At 43.3% G+C, this 17319-nt stretch overlaps 1 protein-coding gene across 1 annotated transcript in view; it reads right to left on the minus strand.

Moving 5' to 3' along the window:
* Window positions 1-17319, minus strand: part of Dennd2c (DENN domain containing 2C) — a 41105-nt gene that overhangs the window by 5011 nt on the left and 18775 nt on the right. Inside the window, exons 8-15 of the mRNA XM_028753000.1 lie at window positions 12945-13054; window positions 9977-10046; window positions 9137-9214; window positions 7481-7621; window positions 6733-6881; window positions 5876-6053; window positions 2004-2045; window positions 726-831 (exon numbers count right to left, since the gene is read on the minus strand). Of these exons, the coding sequence (XP_028608833.1) occupies window positions 726-831; window positions 2004-2045; window positions 5876-6053; window positions 6733-6881; window positions 7481-7621; window positions 9137-9214; window positions 9977-10046; window positions 12945-13054 (874 nt within the window). The remainder of the gene's footprint in view (window positions 1-725; window positions 832-2003; window positions 2046-5875; window positions 6054-6732; window positions 6882-7480; window positions 7622-9136; window positions 9215-9976; window positions 10047-12944; window positions 13055-17319) is intronic.

Raw genomic sequence — 17319 nt, forward strand, 5'->3', positions numbered from 1 at the left:
TGTGTGTGTGTGTGTGTGTGTGTGTGTGTGTGTGTGTGTGTGTGTGTTTTAAGACAAGCTTTCTCCAGGCCGGCCTAGAACTTGCTATGTAGATCCACCTGTCTCTGTCTCGGAATGCTGACATTAAGGTTTGTTACCACACCCTACCTCAGAACAGGGCTTTCTCACTCCTCTAATTCGGTTCCTTCCATCCTGTTCCAGTCAGTAGACAGCCTCAGTTCTCCATCTGAAATGTCCATAAGGACACTGCTTTTTCTTGTTTTCATTTTTTTGAGACAAGGTCTTATTATATATAGCCTTTGTTGGCCTGAACTCACTGTGTAAACCAGGCTGGCCTGAAACTCATACAGACCCACATTCTGCTTCCCAAGTGCTGAGATTATAGGCACGTGCCACTATGTCAATGACACATACTTTATAAGAGCCATGAGGAGGGGAGGGGAAAAAATGAGCAAGTACTGGTGAAGGAGGACTTTTTTTTTTTAAAGTACAGGACTAACTCAAAGAGAAAATGACACATGAGACAGACCTAGAGGAAGAAAGCATTCTGTAAATGTAATTTTCAAAAGTCCTGTGACAGAAGGGGGACTGACACTTTGGAGATTGGTAAGAAAGGGTGTGAATGTTCAAGGCGCACTACTTTGACACATCCTTTAGCTGAGTGTTGGGTCTGTGGTGAGTGTTCACTGCTGTAACCTTTAGTTCTCAGCCCATACATCTCACACCTTGCGAAAACTGCCGCTCCTGGGCCAAGACTTCATCTCGATCTTCTAAAATCTGCACCAAGGCAGCTTGAAGTTTAGGTGGCATAATTTCATCCTCATCAGATACCTGAGAAAGAAGCAATTCTGGATGAGCCTTATGAGAGTTTCAAACATGTACGAGGTACAGCCCCCATCCCAGGTAGCTTTGTGGATATTCTGCCTGAAGAGTCATTTGAAATTCCATCACCTACATAGAGCCAAAATGCATGATGTTTACAGTGTATTTTAACTTTACTTTTAAAAATCAAGCAACATCTTGTAAAATTCTCTGCTACTTTTTCTACAAAATCTCTCATCTACAAGTTTCATTCCTTAACTCCAAGGCTATTCCCCAACAAATGGTAGTTTAAACTTGATTTTCAAGAGAAGGATCCAGTTTCCATGCTCAAACAGAGACCTGCTCTGAGATTCATCGGTCGCTGTCTCCCTTTTCCCTTGAGCATCCATCAGATAGGACCACCTCTTTCCGAGTTGTTCGGATTTCTTTTTTTTTTTTTTTTAAAGATTTATTTATTATATATGAATACACTGTAGCTGTCTTCAGACACACCAGAAGAGGGCATCAGATCTCATTACAGATGGTTGTGAGCCACCATGTGGTTGCTGGGATTTGAACTCAGGACCTCTGGAAGTGTAGTCAGTGCTCTTAACCACTGAGCCATCTCTCCAGCCCTTGTTCGGATTTCTATTATACCATCTCTGAAGCATCATGGAAACACCTCCAGGCCTTATCTACCAGACTCTATCTTACTCATCTTTAGATTTTAACTGCCTGAGAATCTACAAATAGCCAAGTCAGTAAGCTCCTCTCTCTCTCTCCCTCCCTCCTTCTCTCTGTCTCTCTCTCTGTTTCTCTGTGGTGCTGAGTTGGACATGGGAGCCTACGTATCTAGATGGGTACTCTGCTACTGAGCTGCTTCTCAGTCCATTAAACTGTACTAACTTAGAGGCTTAAATGTCAACCCCTCTGGAGTTGAAGGGATGGTTACTTTTCTGAGAGTGACATTTATGCTGTTTCCTCCTTCCTCCTTTGGGATGGACACCTATACACTCAAGCCAAAATTTTCAGGACAATCTTGTATGGTTAGCTGCTGTGTCAACTTAGAAATGGGTATGAACTGAAAGTTCTTTCTGAGTCATACTCTCTAAGTACTTTCACGTATTTTCTGTCTAATTGTAATTGCCTACAGAGACACCTATGTCCCCAAACATTATGTAACCATCTCCTTTGTCACTCACCTCCTGTAGGAACCTGTCTGCACAGAGATCAACTATCAGCACCTATGGAATAAAGGAGGCAGGCAGGTTAAACCAGAGACTCTCACAGTCAGATCAGGCACTGCCGGACCGGGACAGGCTTTTTGATTCTTTCAGACCATGGGAATAGATTCAAACAAAATTAACTTAACGTTGCAGCCAATTTAAAAGTTAATCCATCAAGACAACTAATGAATTTAAAAAAAGAAAAAGATGTGCACAATTACTTATCACAGGGATTTACCAGGCTGGGGAAGGACAGCCTTTTCAGCTAGAAATGCTGAAGAGGTGGGTAGCTCCAGAGATGGGAAATCCCCAAGTCATCTCTAAACCACACTATCTGCACAAGAATGAAGTACAAGGTGGAGTCAGAGACAAAATCACAAGCAAACTGATGGGGAGATAACAGAGGAGGGAATCTTCCTCTTCATGAAGTTAATGTGAAAATTTAAGTTGCTCATGTAAACATCAGTCATAGATGAAAAGATTGACATCTTAACCACATCAAAATGAACAACTCCCCTGAAATTTAAAAAAAAAATGTCATTCTGGGCTGGGTATGGTGGTGTAAGATAAAACAGCAGCAGTCTGGACGCCGTGACAAGATGCCTTCCAAGTTCCAGCCCAGCCTGGAGATATAGTGATCTTCACCCCAAAATCCACCAAAACACACCCCCCCCGAAAACAAATTCAGAACATTGTTTTTGGAAAATGAAAGGCCAAGCCTCAGAGCTGGCACTGTAGCCCAGTCAGCAGAGCGTTTGCCTGGCTTGCACAGAGCCTGGAGTTTGATCCTTTGCACTGAATAAACCAGGTGTGCTGCCTAACGCCTGCAACCCCAGAACTAGGAGGACTGAGTTGGACAATCAGAAATTCAAGCTCATGCATAGCTACAAAGTGAGTGTGAAGCCAGTGGAGATTCCTGAGACCCTTTCCAAAACAAAACGAAACAAAATGAAATGAAACGAAATGAACAAGCTGAGAAGCTGATTTCTAGAATATAAAAACATTGGGTTGCGCTGTACCTCAATTAGGTAGCCTGAGTTTGATTCCCCAGAACCATCAAACAAAATAAACAATAACAAGGAAGGCCATTTTACAAATCATGGAGGGTAAATAACCCAGGGGAAAGATAGAAAATAATTTATAATAGATGATATTCAATGGTCGATAAACATGCCTCAGAAGCAATCTAGGAACACCAATTAAACTACAGTGAGCACACAGCTCAAGGTCACCAACCAGAGGAGGCTAAACTACACAAGCTGACACAGTGCTGGTGACATGTGAAGCAGGTGAAGCTGGTGACAGTTCCTCTCCTATACTGTGGGAGAAGCTAAAATTGGTGCTAGTGTGGAAAAGGTCTATTTAATTTACTCAAGTTAGCCGGGCGGTGGTGGCGCACGCCTTTAATCCCAGCACTTGGGAGGCAGAGGCAGGCGGATTTCTGAGTTCGAGGCCAGCCTGGTCTACAGAATAAGTTCCAGGACAGCCAGGGCTATAAAGAGAAACCCTGTCTCGAAAAAAAAAAAAAAAAACAACAAAAACAAAAAACAAAAAAAAAACAAAAACAAAAAACAAAAAAAAAAGGGCTGGAGAGATGGCTCAGTGGTTAAGAACACTGACTGCACTTCAGAGGTCCTGAGTTCAAATCCCAGCAACCACATGGTGGCTCACAAGCATCTGTAATGAGATCTGATGCCCTCTTCTGATGTGTCTGAAGACAGCTACAGTGTATTCATATATAATAAATAAATAAATCTTTAAAAAAAAATTTACTCAAGTTAAAGACATGCTATACTCCCCTTTTATACCAAGCCTCAAACCCAAGAATGGCAGATAAGTGTTTTAGGATGTCACTAGCACCCCTGTCCCCCCTCCCCCTCTGTGTGTGTTATGCACAAAGCCCTGGCATGCCATGGAGTTCAGAGGACAACTTGCCGAAGTCTGTTTTTTCCTTCCACTTTTGGCTAGAATTCAGGATGTCAGGTTGGAGTGTAAGCACATTTACCTGCTGAGCCACCACACATATTTGAAAATAAAATTATAAAGAAATACAAATAGGTTTGTTGAGGTTTGATCTGTTGCTGTGTATTGTAATGCTAAATACTGGCCCCTGAGGTCTGGTTGACCTCAGGGATGAGGAGATTCTCACAGACACCAAGTGATACTCTGCAACCTTGCTCTTTCATTTAAAACTGTTGGTTGAATAAAGATGCTACAGCCTATAGTTGGACAGAGAAGTGGGAAGGGCTTCAGTTTCCAGGCCTGGAGGGGAGAGAGAGGAAGCCATGGAGTTGGTGGGTTGTGAGTGCATGGCCATGCCAGAGGGCCAGTTGAAGTAGGAGTGGCCCAGGCAGAACTTGGCAAGTGATATCTCCGGGTTACAGACAGAAAAGTAAATAAAATAGCACGGAGGGCTGATACCTGCCTAGCTCTAATGCTGTAAGGCTTATTACAAATATAAAGGTTTTGTGTCTTTTATTTGGGAAGAAAAGGATCTAAGGTCCCAGGGTAGAATCCCTCGATTAAATATTTATGACAACACAGATGAGCACTATAAGAGTCAGGACAGTAGCCACCTTTTCTGGGGCACAGGGAAGGGACTGAGAGATTAGGAGGCTTGAATCTTTTGCTGTGAATCTTTTCCCGTTACAATCCAATGCGGAATCATAGAAATACTCACTTTGTAATAATACTTCACTGAGATGTGCTCTGTTTAAGGTACTTACCTACACATGTGCTATATTTGAAACAACTTTTTTTTTTTTTTTTTTTAGTAAACCCAGAGAAATTTTGTGTTGGTTTTAAAAAAGAAAACAAGGGCCAGCAAGACCAATCTGGATGGCCTGCACTCTGTCCCTGTTGCCCACATAAAAGTGAAAGAGAAAACTGACCCACCAAATTGTCCTCTGACCTCTATATGTGTGCCATGGTACTCCATTCACATCACACACACACACACACATGCGCGCGCACACACACATTTCAAGTGTTACTCTTTGAGACAGAGTTTCTAATCCTGGCTGTCCTGGAGCTTACTCTGTAGACCAAGCTGGCCTTGAACTCAGAGATCCACTCAAAGATCCACCGCCTCTGCCTTCTGAGTGCTAGGACTAAAGGCATGTGTCACCAATACCCAGCTTAGAAAAAGGCAGCAGGAGCCCGAGACCGACGACTCACTGCAGTGAACATGTGCAGGCGAAGATGTGTGGACAAAGGCGTGTACTGTGGGGCACACTGTGACTCACTACAGCTCCCATGACAAAACCTTATTTTACTCTACCCTTTTTTTGGGGGGGGGTTCAGGGGAAGTTGCAAGGGCAGAGAACACATAAAAGGGACAAGAATATGATGGGGATTTGGATGTGTGATGTGAAATTCACAAAGAAGCAATACAAATATTTTTAAAAAGAAGACTTTTTAATAAATAGATGAGTCCATTGCTCACTACTGTAAAGAGAGTGCTCGATGCACATGTACCATGGAATTATTTTCTTTTTAAGAAAGATATAAAATGTGACAGGGTAATAAATAAATTTTCAACTACTATATTCTCAAAATGTTCTGATTCATTTATTTTATTTCGTAAGTATGAGAGTTATGCTCACATGTCTGACTGTGTATCATGTGCGTCCTGGAATTGGAGTTATAGATGGCTGTGAATTGCCATGTGGCTGCTGGGAATTGAATCTTAGTCCTTTGAAGAACAAGAGGCCTTAACTGATGAGCCATTTCTGAAGCCCAGATGATAAAAATTACTAGATTAATAACAATTCTACTCGTCTTAAAAGGCCATTTGCTCCACTGCCGATACTCTAGTACTCCCTGTAGGCACAACGTACCCACCTTACCTCTTCAACGGGAAGGTCCTGGAGCTGGGGTAAGGAACAAGACAAAATCCCAATAAAGAATGGAGTAGGCGAGCACACTATGTCAATCATGGATACAGGCAACACTGGGATGTAGGTGTGCTGCCAGGTGAACGGATACAGTGTTGCTACCACAGCATGGCCACACTTTGAAAGGGTGCTAGACAGAAGAAAGCACATGATGTCACAGGTAAAGCAACACAAAGAATGAATTTCAGATATTATGTCAAAGAATTCCGCAGTGACCACACTGGCCTTCACAGATCAACAACCCTGTGAATATGTAGTAACTTTTAACAGAGTCATCTCAGTCTGGTTCTCTACAATTTATTATGCTTATGAAAACCAATACTGGTATTTTTTAAAGCTTTGGTGAGGCAACCCCAGGCTGTCCTTGAATTCCTGGGCTCAGCTGATTCTTCTGCTTCAGGCCTCCTGGGTAGATGATACCACAAGTGTGAACAAAAGCTAGAAATACTTTTTTTTTCTGTTTTGTTGGCTAGTTTTTTTGTTTGTTTTGAGACAGAGCTTCACTATGTAGCTTTGGGTGGCCTCAAACTCAGAGATCTGCCTACCTCTGCCGTCTAAGTGTTCAGGTTAAAGGTGTGCACTACCATACCCAGCCATCTTTGTGATTTTGTACACTAGTCTTTTCAATTTCTTTCTTTTCCTTTTGGGTTTTGAAAACCGAATCTGGGTTCTTTGTAAGAACAAGTACTGTAATTACTGAGCCAGGTCTCTAGTCCTAGTTCTAGATATTTTAAATATATTTCCATTGTAAAAAAAATAAAAGCAAGCCAAACACCAGCATGTAGTAACATATTCCACTTATTTCTTACCTTAGACTGTTGGCAACAAAGATTACCCTTCGCTCTAAAAGAAGAGAGGCACAGACCCGGATGAGATGGCGCACACTCAAGCATTTGAAAAGACATTCAAAATCCACATGTTCCAGGCGTGAATCGAGTGGTCGGCAGAGTTCAATTGACTGAAAAGGCAAGGGAAATCCAAGAGCTGATGTTGGACCTTACCCCAAATGGCAGCATTAACTGAACATCTTGCTCTTTCTCTAGTCTGAAAATGTCTGTTACTTTTGGCCAGGTATGGTGGCACACTCCTAATTCATTAAATCCTAGTATACAAGGGGCACAGGCAGGTGGATCTCTATGAGTTTAAGTCCAGCCTGGACTACAGAGAGTTCTAGGACAGCTAGGACAACAAGTGATACCGTGTAGTGATTGGGGGGAGTCTGGCACAAAGAGTTTATGAAGCTGCTGTTAAGTTCTGGTAAAATCATTCCATTTGATAAATACGTGTGTGTGTGTGTGTGTGTGTATCTGTCATTTATGTTGAGACTGCCACTATAGAGGGACCCAATGTATGTTAGGTAGGAAATCTGGGGCCAAGGATCAACTAACTCTCTCACATATTCATTCAGTGTTTCTTCAGAATCTCTAGGAAATAACACACATTCCCTTGAAAGGTAAGAACAATTCTTTCCCATGAACAAGCTTCTTGCAACTGTGCCTATAGTTGCAAGGCTGGCTTTGAAGTGGCTACTAAACTTCAGGAGATGAATTAACTTACCTCATCTCCAGCTCCAGGGAGGTAGCTCTTTACTGTGATGGTGCGGCCAGGAGCTGGGAAAGGGGCTTCCATGACACTTCGCATGAATGGGTAAACAAGGGCTGGAGACATTTCTCTTCTCTTCTCTACTTCATCCAGAATCTGCATACGGGCACGCACACAGACACACAAACACAGCCCACAGTTTATTAAGGTCTCAGACCAAAAACATAAAGAAATCCTATTATAAATAAATTACAGCAGTAGATTCAAGACAGACAAGCTCTGTGACTCTTGAAAGCTCAAAGCACCACACCTTGAGGATATCTTTCCACCCCTAAATTACATAAGTAAACTTATTTAGAAACTATTATTTCTTTCTTTATTTTTTTTTGTTTTGATTTTTGTTTTTGTTTTTTCGAGACAGGGTTTCTCTGTATAGCCCTGGCTGTCCTGGAACTCTCTCTGTAGACCAGGCTGGCCTCGAACTCAGAAATCCGCCTGCCTCTGCCTCCCAAGTGCTGGGATTAAAGGCGTGTGCCACCACCGCCCGGCCTATTTTTTCTTAAAAAAAAAAAATTTTTATTATACTTATTGAGTGTGAGTGTGAGTGTGTGTAGGTGTGGCATGCCATGTCTTAAGTGTGGAAGTCAGAAGACAACTTGCAGGAGTTAGCAGTTCTCTCGTCACTGTGTAGGTCCTGGGATTAAGCTCAGGATTTTAGGCTTGGTAGCAAGTGCTTTACCATGAAGCCATCTCAGCAGCTCTGGAGACCATTTTCATTTCACTAACGGGCAAAGAGTAACAGTGACAATGATATCCTGTGAGCTGGGTCTAGAGAAAAGCAAGAGCAAGATATACTTCAGGATATGTTCTTTTAGAACTGTGAGTTTGGGGGCTGGAGAGTTGGCTCAGTGGTTAGGAGCACTTGTTACTCCTGTAATCCTGGGTTCAATTCCCAGCACTCACATGGCAGCTCACACCAGCTGTAACTCCACTCTCAGGGGATCTGACACCTTCTGGCCTCAAGGGCACCATGCATACATGTTGTACACAGACATGTGTGTGGTCAAAACACCATGCACACAAAATAAAAATAAATCTTTAGAAGAAAGAACTCAAGCCAGTGTCTGAGTGCACATCTTTAATTCCAGCACTCACAGAAGCAGATGGATCTCTGTTGAGTTTGACGGTATCCTGGGCTACAAAGCAAGTTCTGGGATAACTGGGGCTGTTACACACTGAAACCCTGCCTTGAAAAAAAAATCCAGACCCAGGAGTTTTAGCAAACTAAAACCGAAATGGAGGAACCTGATCAGGGGGTCTAAGTTTAACCCTTCAAGCCTATGGGTTATTTTTTAAAAATGTGTGTGTGGGGGGGGGGGACGAACACACATGTCACAGCACAAACATGTAGGGAGAGGACAAGTTGTTTCTTTCCTTCCAGCATGTGGGTTCCAGGAGCCAAACTCAGGTCATCAGCCTTGATGAAAAGTCCCTTTCCCTGCTGAGCCATCCTGAGACTCAGCCTGTGGCTCTTAACCTACCGGAGCGGAACCTTCTCAAGTAGAACATTCGAGTCTGCACCACTCGGTCCTCTCCAATGAAGCCACCAGCACTAAAACTGCCTCGGACCTAGAGGATCACCACTCTCCTACAGAGCCTGGCTTCACTCACCTTTGAGAACAGATTGAAGCAGCCCAAGCGACTGACCATGCAGTATACCTCAGGGAGCCGCTTTCCTTTGCCTTCTGGCTGCAAAAACAAAACAAAAAAAAACCCAAGCAGAACAAAGATTTACTAATTTTAACTATTAATATTTATTTAATAGGCCCTTCCTATGTTGGTTGATGCTTGCTCCAAACTTCTGGGCTCAAACAATGCTCTTATTTCAGACACCAAAATCAACAGACTACAAGTGTGCACAGGCTTCTCTCTCTATTGTTCAGTCAGAGCAGGAGCTGAACTTTCATTCTGAGTGAGCTTAAAGGTTGGAGAAGTACTCAGGAGGAAGGTATGATTTACCCAGGCTTAGTGTCTAAGCAAATCATGAGACCAAAAATACGTGATAGGAAGTCAGCTTCTTCTGCCGCCTCTCTGGACAGTACTCTGCAAATGTGCTGTACTGACATTCGATCTTTGTGTTACTTTCTCTACTGCAAAGAAATAGTCAGTGAAACCCGCAGCCTTTCTATTCTGGACCATTCTATGGTGACCTTCATCTTGCTCTTGTAAAGCTAGCATAACTTCTTTTTTAAAACTTTATTTTGGTTTGATGTGTACAGTAGGTAGGTGTTTTGCCTGCATGTATGTCTATATACCTTGTGTATGCAGTGCCTGTAAAGTGCCCGAAGAGGGCACCAGATCCCCTGGGAGTCATATTTAGCCCTAATGCAGCTTCTTGGCTGTGCAAATAATTAAGGAGCCCTTAAAGTCATGCAGAGACAGTACTTCTCAAGTTGCTAGTCGGCATTTTTGGTTCCTTAACCAACTCTGTAGCACCCATCTGGAACTCACCAAAAGCTTCTTACAGTAGCCAAACCACCGACTTCCATCTTCCCCAGTCAACACAAAGGAGAACGTTTCACTGAAAACAAAATGAAACACAGTGGCTTACGGCATTACTCACTGAACAAGTAAAAGGAGTCATTTGTGATCTAGGAGGAAACAGAAATACCCATTTATTTCAAGTCACATTCCCCTACAGAGCGCCCAGGCCTTGTTCTGGTGAGTGGGTACGGGACAAGCTGTTGGTGTTGCTTTTCCCCTTTTCTTATCTACTCTTGCTAGCTATTAATCAATCTTGTTTCCCTTTTGTTGATTTAGCCAAACATACAGGTAAGCAAGCTATGAAGGGTTTTGATAAAGTCATTTCTCTCTTGCAAATCCTTCGGTTTGGTTCTGAGAGGCCACATGGAACAGTGATAGAAAAGATTAATTACACCCTCGGCTGGGGAGACAGCTCATTGGATAAAGTGCTTGCCACACTAGTATGTCCTAGATACAGACCTGCAGGTCTATACCAAGCAGGGTGCAATAGACTGTAATCCTAGCTCCCCTACAGTGAGATGGTAGGCAGAGACAGGAGAATCCCCGGAAGGGGGACCAAGGCCAGCTAGCTTAATATAAACAGTGGAGAATAAGAAACCCTTCTCAAAGAAGACAGAGGCAAGAACTGACACAATGTTGCCCTTTGTCCTCCACACAGGAGCATGCATGTCAGTCCTCCTTCTCATACACACACAAAGTTAGGAAAAAGATCGTATTCTTAATATACACAAATCATAGAAAAATACTAACTCCTCATTCTACTTATGGGCCAAAGATGAGCATCTCTTACAAAATACCCAAAGATGCCCCACACAAACCAGAGAACCTCAGCTTTAAATAATGAATTGATATTTAAATTTAGTTTTATTTTGTGTGTGTAATAAGTGTTTTGCCTGCATATTTGTCTGTGAACCACTATGTACAGTGCCCACTGAGACCAGAAAGGGGCTTTAGAGCCACTGAAACTGAAATTTTAGATGGCTGTGAGCTCCCATGTCCTGTGCAAGAGCAGTGAGCCCTCGTTAGCCTCTGAGCCATCTCTCCAGCACCGATGAATCTACATTCAAATATGGTCAAAAATTATTGGGAAGGAGTACTTCCAGTGGTAATTTCTGAGCAGCAGACTGCCTTTGCTTTTTATTCTTCTTCTGCAGTTCCTAAATATTCTAGAACACACATAATTCAGGAGGAAGAAGCCAACCATGGATCAGCCAGGCCAACCAGAGACACTGCGTCCACAGACAGCAGGTGTCAAAACGGAGTATTGGCATTGACAGCTAAGAGATGGAGAGCCGTGATCAGGCTCAGTTCGTTCTGGGAGGTGAGGCAGGGCACTGGGGCAAGCGGGCACTGAGACAATCAGCTAGGAGGTCATCAGCATAGAAATGGTTCATTTATATAAGCTTTTTCACCTAAATGGCATAATTAATCATTACAATTTAGTTTCCCTTGCTTATTTATTGTTTTAAGGTGTTTGTTTGTTTTTAAAGATTTATTTATGTGAGTACACTGTAGCCGTCTTCAGACACACCACGAGAGGGCCCCGGATCCCATTACAGATGGTTGTGAGTCACCATGTGGTTGCTGGGAATTGAACTCAGGACCACTGGAAGAGCAGTCAGTGCTCTTAACCACTGAGCCACTTCTCCATCCCTTAAGCTATGTTTTTATGTGTATAGATGAATGCATCACATTCACGTAGTGCCTGTGGAGTCAGAGGTGAGCATCAGATTCCCTGGGACTACATGTATAGCTGGCTGTGAACTGCCATGTGAGTGCTGAGAATCTAACCTGCATCCTCTGGAAGAACAGTCAGTGGTCTTAACCACTGAGCCACCTCTCCTGCCTTCTGCTTGTTTGTTTTGTACAAAGTCTCACTGTTTCCCAGCCTGGCCTTCAACTCTTGGACCCAAGTGATCCTCTTGCCTCAGGATCCTGGAGCAGCTGACAGAACACAGTACAGGCCTGTCTTAATTACTATGCCCACATTACAGTCTGAAGAAAGATACCTACTTATAAAAGGAAGATTTGAGCCAGACCTGGTGGTCCATGCCTTTACCCAGCCTTCCACCTACTGAAGGCCAGGGGAACTCTGGGAGTTTGAAATCACCCTGGTCTACATATCAAGTTCCAGGCCAAGCAGTGGTAGTTTTTTTTTTTTTTTTTTAGTCTCAAAGACAAAACAAAACAAGCAGGATTTGGAAGTGATGATTGTTTTAGAAGTTAAAATTGGTAATTTCCTCTAAACACCTTAAATAAATTCCTCTTTAAAGATTTTCATTTTTATTATTTGAGTGTGTGTGTGTGTGTGTGTACAGATGCCCTTGGAGAACAGAGGTGTGGAATCCTCCTGGAGCTGGGATTATAGACAGCTGTGAGGCACTGGACCAAAGGTCCCGGGACCCAAACTCAGGTCCTCTGCAATAGTACTTCTCAATTAACTGGACCATTATCCTCCCCCACCCTGCCCCGTTCCACAGAATTTTTAATGCTTCAGTTACCCACACCTATCAGGCTGGGCTCTCTGTCTGTATAAGACCCACAAAGGAACACCCTACACAGGAACACAGAACCCAGGTTGTGGCTTTTTCTGACAATTCAAAGGAGAAATAAGACGACTATAATTGTTCTGCTTCATTGTTTCTAGGTTTAACCTGGTTACTTTGGGCCATTAGCTAACTGAAGGTGATGTGGACCCATTTTACAGGAGTGGTAAACTAAGGAGATTCATAAATTTGCCTCTCTTTAACACTGAAATTAATGCTTTTCTTTCCTGAGCTCTCACAAGAAATGTTCTAATTCTTCCCGGCCCCATTACAGCTTGCTCTGCCCGTGTGCATCTGTGTGGCTCTCCCTGCTCCTGACTTTACCCCTATGTCAGACATGGAGTCTATACACAGTTCCAGCAAACTGAAAGCAGAAGGAGCTGATTTACCTCTTGAGTTCTAAGGTTGGCACACAGTCCTCTGAATCAGGAAAACAAAATCTGGGGATAACTTTGAGCCTCTCTTCAGTGTCTTTGGATTGCTTGTAGCCACGGTCACCCTAAAAGACAAGAGTACAGAGCATCAACTTATGAAAATCGAGAACAGGGCCGGGCGGTGGTGGCGCACACCTTCAATCCCAGCACTTGGGAGGCAGAGGCAGGCGGATTTCTGAGTTTGACGCCAGCTTGGTCTACAGAGTGAGTTCCAGAACAGCCAGGGCTACACAGAGAAACCCTGTCTCGAAAATAAAAGAAAAAGAAAAAAGAAAAAAAAATGGAGAACAGACGCTAACAAGCCTCAGCCTGGTCTTGGGGAAGCCTGATGTGCCATGCAGAGGTTTCTCTCAGTGAAGCTTGCTGCTGAGAATAAAGAATCCCGTCTGACAGATGGAGCCAGTAAAGACCTCATAACCTAGAGTAAAGGAGGTGGTGATGAAGTTTCTCGTCCAGAGGAGGATCTAGACTCAGTTCTCAAACTGGTGGGAGGCCAGTATTTTATGAAGCATGGAATTTAAGATAAATAAAAATCCCTTCTATTGTACAGCAAAAACCTAGCCAGCTGAAATCATTATCTGATTAATAATCAAAGATGTTTAGAAATGGCAGATAAGTGTTATTTAGAGATACTATTTTTAAATGTTACCCTGTATATAATCATTCCCTTAGTTTTGCTACCTAATTATAGGTTTGTAACTTCCTGTAAACTTTTAGCACAGAAAACTCTTACAAAAGCGTGGTGTAACTCTGACATGGGGCTGTCCACCTATAACCCCAGCTTTTGGAAGGTAGAAGCAGGAGAATTAGGAATTCAAAGCTAACCTTGGCTACACAGAGAGCAAAACGTCAGCCTGGGATACATAAGACCCTGTTTCAAAATAACAAACAAAAACTTCAAAAGGCAGTCTAAATTTAGTTAAATGAAAGGACAGGAAAAGAAATGAGTAGAACTATCTATAAAAACAGCACAGAATCCAGATGCACGTTACATGTTTTTTAAACCTTCCTCCTATAAGAAAGGAAAAATGTAAAATGGGTTAAGTAGATTACGTCACATTTTATCTCATGCGACTCGGTTAGAGTGGCGGGGACAGATCCCTAAACTCCCTCTGCTGCAGCCAGGGCGAACAGGATTCCTTAAGTGGTACTGAGGTGCAGAATGAGAGTGCAGACGTCCACATGTGATCAGCAGCCTCCTGTACCTTCTCTTTCTGAGACCTTACATTCCAGCTGTCATAGGGTTATGGAGACGTGCTGATGGCACAAGGACCTCACTTGGCTCCAAAGCGCTGGGCTTAAGGTTTGGGGTGCCTCCCAGAGGAAGAGCCACAAATAAATGCCATAATTTGAGTCTGTATCTACCCTGGCTGATGGACAATTAGATGGGTTTGGTTTTGTCTCCCCTCCCTCCCTCCCTCCCTCCCTCCCTCCCTCCCTCCCTCCCCCCCCCCTCCCTCCCTTCCTCCCTCCCTCCTTCCTTCTCTTCCTGCTGTCTTTCCATTAGTAGCAAAAGATGTTTTTGGTAGAATTTTAAATGGCAGTTTCACTCTTGAGCATGTAAGGTAGAACACCTTATTGGTGTATTTTCTATGTGTGCTTTAAAGCTTTATGTACGGGAGGTGTAGGTAGGTATTTCTTAATAACAAAAAACCCACAGTTGAAATTTGCCTTTGACTCTTGGGTTTGCTGGTGAGCAGGTGCCCAGGTCACCGCCAGAGTCCTGCGGTGCTAGAAATAAGGAAACCCTGCTCCTTCCTTCTACTCTAGAGTCCCGAGTGGGAATAAAAATGAGCTTCTTTCTTGGGAGCTTACTTTCCTGGCTTGTCTCCAGGACAACCCCAGTGTCTTTCAACCGTGGCTAGGGTTCCCCTCCTCCCCTCCATTCTCCCCCAGAGTAGACTGACTCCAAACACTAGCCGTCTCCCTGTAATCCTGGAAGAATAGGACTCTGGTTCATACTGTGGTTGTCTGTAACCTAAGGTCTGTAATGCCATCACTTCCCAGTTTGAGAGATGCAAGTGGAGATAATTTTACAATGTTGATAATCTACAGAACCTGAGTCCAACACAGCTTTTCCCATGACTGTCAGTCAGGTATCATTGGATACTGTGTGGTTTTTGTACAAATGTGTTTCTCAGTGTGTGTTTTTGGGTGTTGTTGTTTTTCCTTTTGGTTTTGTTTTAATGAGGGAAGAGAGTTTTGAGAGTTTAGGAGAAAATGAATGAAAGTGGCTTACTGTCCCTCTTTTTCATTGAATAAATGAAATATCATTATGGAAAAAAACAGCACAGATGTTTCATTGGGATATTGCTTTTAAGAGAATAAATCAAAGTTCTACACCAAATTCTTTTTTAAAAAGATATGCACGTATTCTCTGTCACAGAATTCTGCTCTGAAAACAGGACAGCATTAGGCCTGGGAGCTTAGCTTCCAGAGCACCTTCCTTGCATGCAGGTGGCCTTGATCCCAGCACCGCATTCGAAAAAAGTCCCTAACACATGTTGTTAGTTGTAATATGGTGTGTTCACAGTTATCTTCAGCTAAGGTGTTCCACAACAATCCAGACGGGGCTCCAGAGGGCTCTCTCCTTCCCTCCAACTGACAGCACCGAGGCACAAAAACATCAAGCACCTGGAGGCATTTGTTTTTATTTTTAATTCTCTGTATGCCTGTGTATCCCTGTGTGGATATGTGCATGAGTACAGTTGTCTACGGAGGCCAGAAAAGGGCACTGGATTCTTGGGGAGTGGAGTGACTGTGGTTGTGAGCCCCCTGACATGGGTGCTGGGGACTGAACTCTGGTCCTCTGCAAAAGCAGTAGTTGCTTTTAACCACTGTGCCATATTTCTAGCCCCAGTGAAGGCATTCTCAATGCATGTAAGTATGCCCTTCTCTGGTACAATACCTATTAATTCAGGCTCAGCTTTGCTATAAAATTAATTAAACTTGGAAGAGGGAATGTGAAGGTCTTCCTAAGCTAGACATGCTGGTGCGTGTCTGTCATCCTGATACTTAGGAGGCTGAGGCTGAGGGTCATGAGGTCAGGGCCAACCTGAGTTACACAGGGAGTTGAAGTCTAACCTAGGTTACAGTGTAAGAATGTTTAAAAGGAAAAAAAAGCTCCTCCAGATAGGAAATGTGATTACAATAGTATTTGACTACGAATTGCTGAGACATGGCACTCCTATGTAACACTGAAGAATTTTATGAGAAATTTGACTTGTACAGTTATTCACTATGGGGATGTTGCTAGGGTCACCTTCTCTCCTCTTGGTTCTTCTTAGAAACACAGTCTTTCTATGTAGCCCAGGCTGGCCTCAAAATTTTGATGATCCTGCCCCTGTCTCCTAAGTGCCAGGATTACAGGCATGTCACCATCCTGGCTGTGTTGAGGCCATTTGCAGGAAATGTCTCTTAGATCCCAGTACAGCTATGCTTCCCTGGCTCTGGTGAAACATGCAATTCAGGGTTAGAGAACCCCAGTCCTACAGTGACCAAGTGGTCATACAAATAAGAGGTATTATCGGGCCACTGAAGCTCATGTCTAAAAATCCCAGTATATGGGAAGTCGAGGCACAAGGTCAGCCTAAGCTACATAGTAAGTTCCAGGACAGAATGGGCCTCAAAACAAACAAACAAACAAACAAACAAACAACTCTAAGAAGTGCTGTGGTGCAAGTAACAAACAGAGAGTGGAGTGGGCGAGCGAGTGCTCTGAAGGCCCCCTCTGCACGGTGCTGAACATACAATTCAGACGGAGGGTTCACTGTGCAATGAGTGAGAAAAATTAAATATAAAATAAAAAATAACTTTAGGGCCAGTGAGATGGCTCAGCAGGTGAGAGTGTTTACTGCCAAGCCTGGTGAGCTAAGGCTAATCCCTAGAAACCATATGACAGAAGGAGAGTACTAACTCTTATCTCAAAAACACATGAACAATAAAAAGTACCCCCAAACCAAAACAACAAAACAGGCTAAAAAGAATACCAAAAGTAAAAGATTAAAACAAAACCCTTCTTCCTTTCATGCATGGTCTGGGAACTGCTATAAGCTTTATTTGCTATTTAGGGTCACAGTGCCCAGAGACCAAGGATGGATGCCTTTGCAAGACAGGCAGAGAAGACCAAAGAAGAGTGTTAACAACAGCAAGGCTGGCTTGGTGGCTCCTAGCACTTGGGATGCTGAATGAAGCAGGAGGATTGCCAAGGAGAACCTGGGTAAGATCCTATCTCAGTGTTGGTAAAAGCTGGAGAGACAACAGTAAGTAAGAGGAGATGAACGAGGAGTACACAGGGGACGGGGAGTACACAGGGGACGGGGAGTACACA

Source organism: Grammomys surdaster, unplaced genomic scaffold, assembly GCF_004785775.1.
Source record: "Grammomys surdaster isolate TR1022 unplaced genomic scaffold, NIH_TR_1.0 125941, whole genome shotgun sequence".
Lineage (NCBI taxonomy): Eukaryota > Metazoa > Chordata > Mammalia > Rodentia > Muridae > Grammomys > Grammomys surdaster.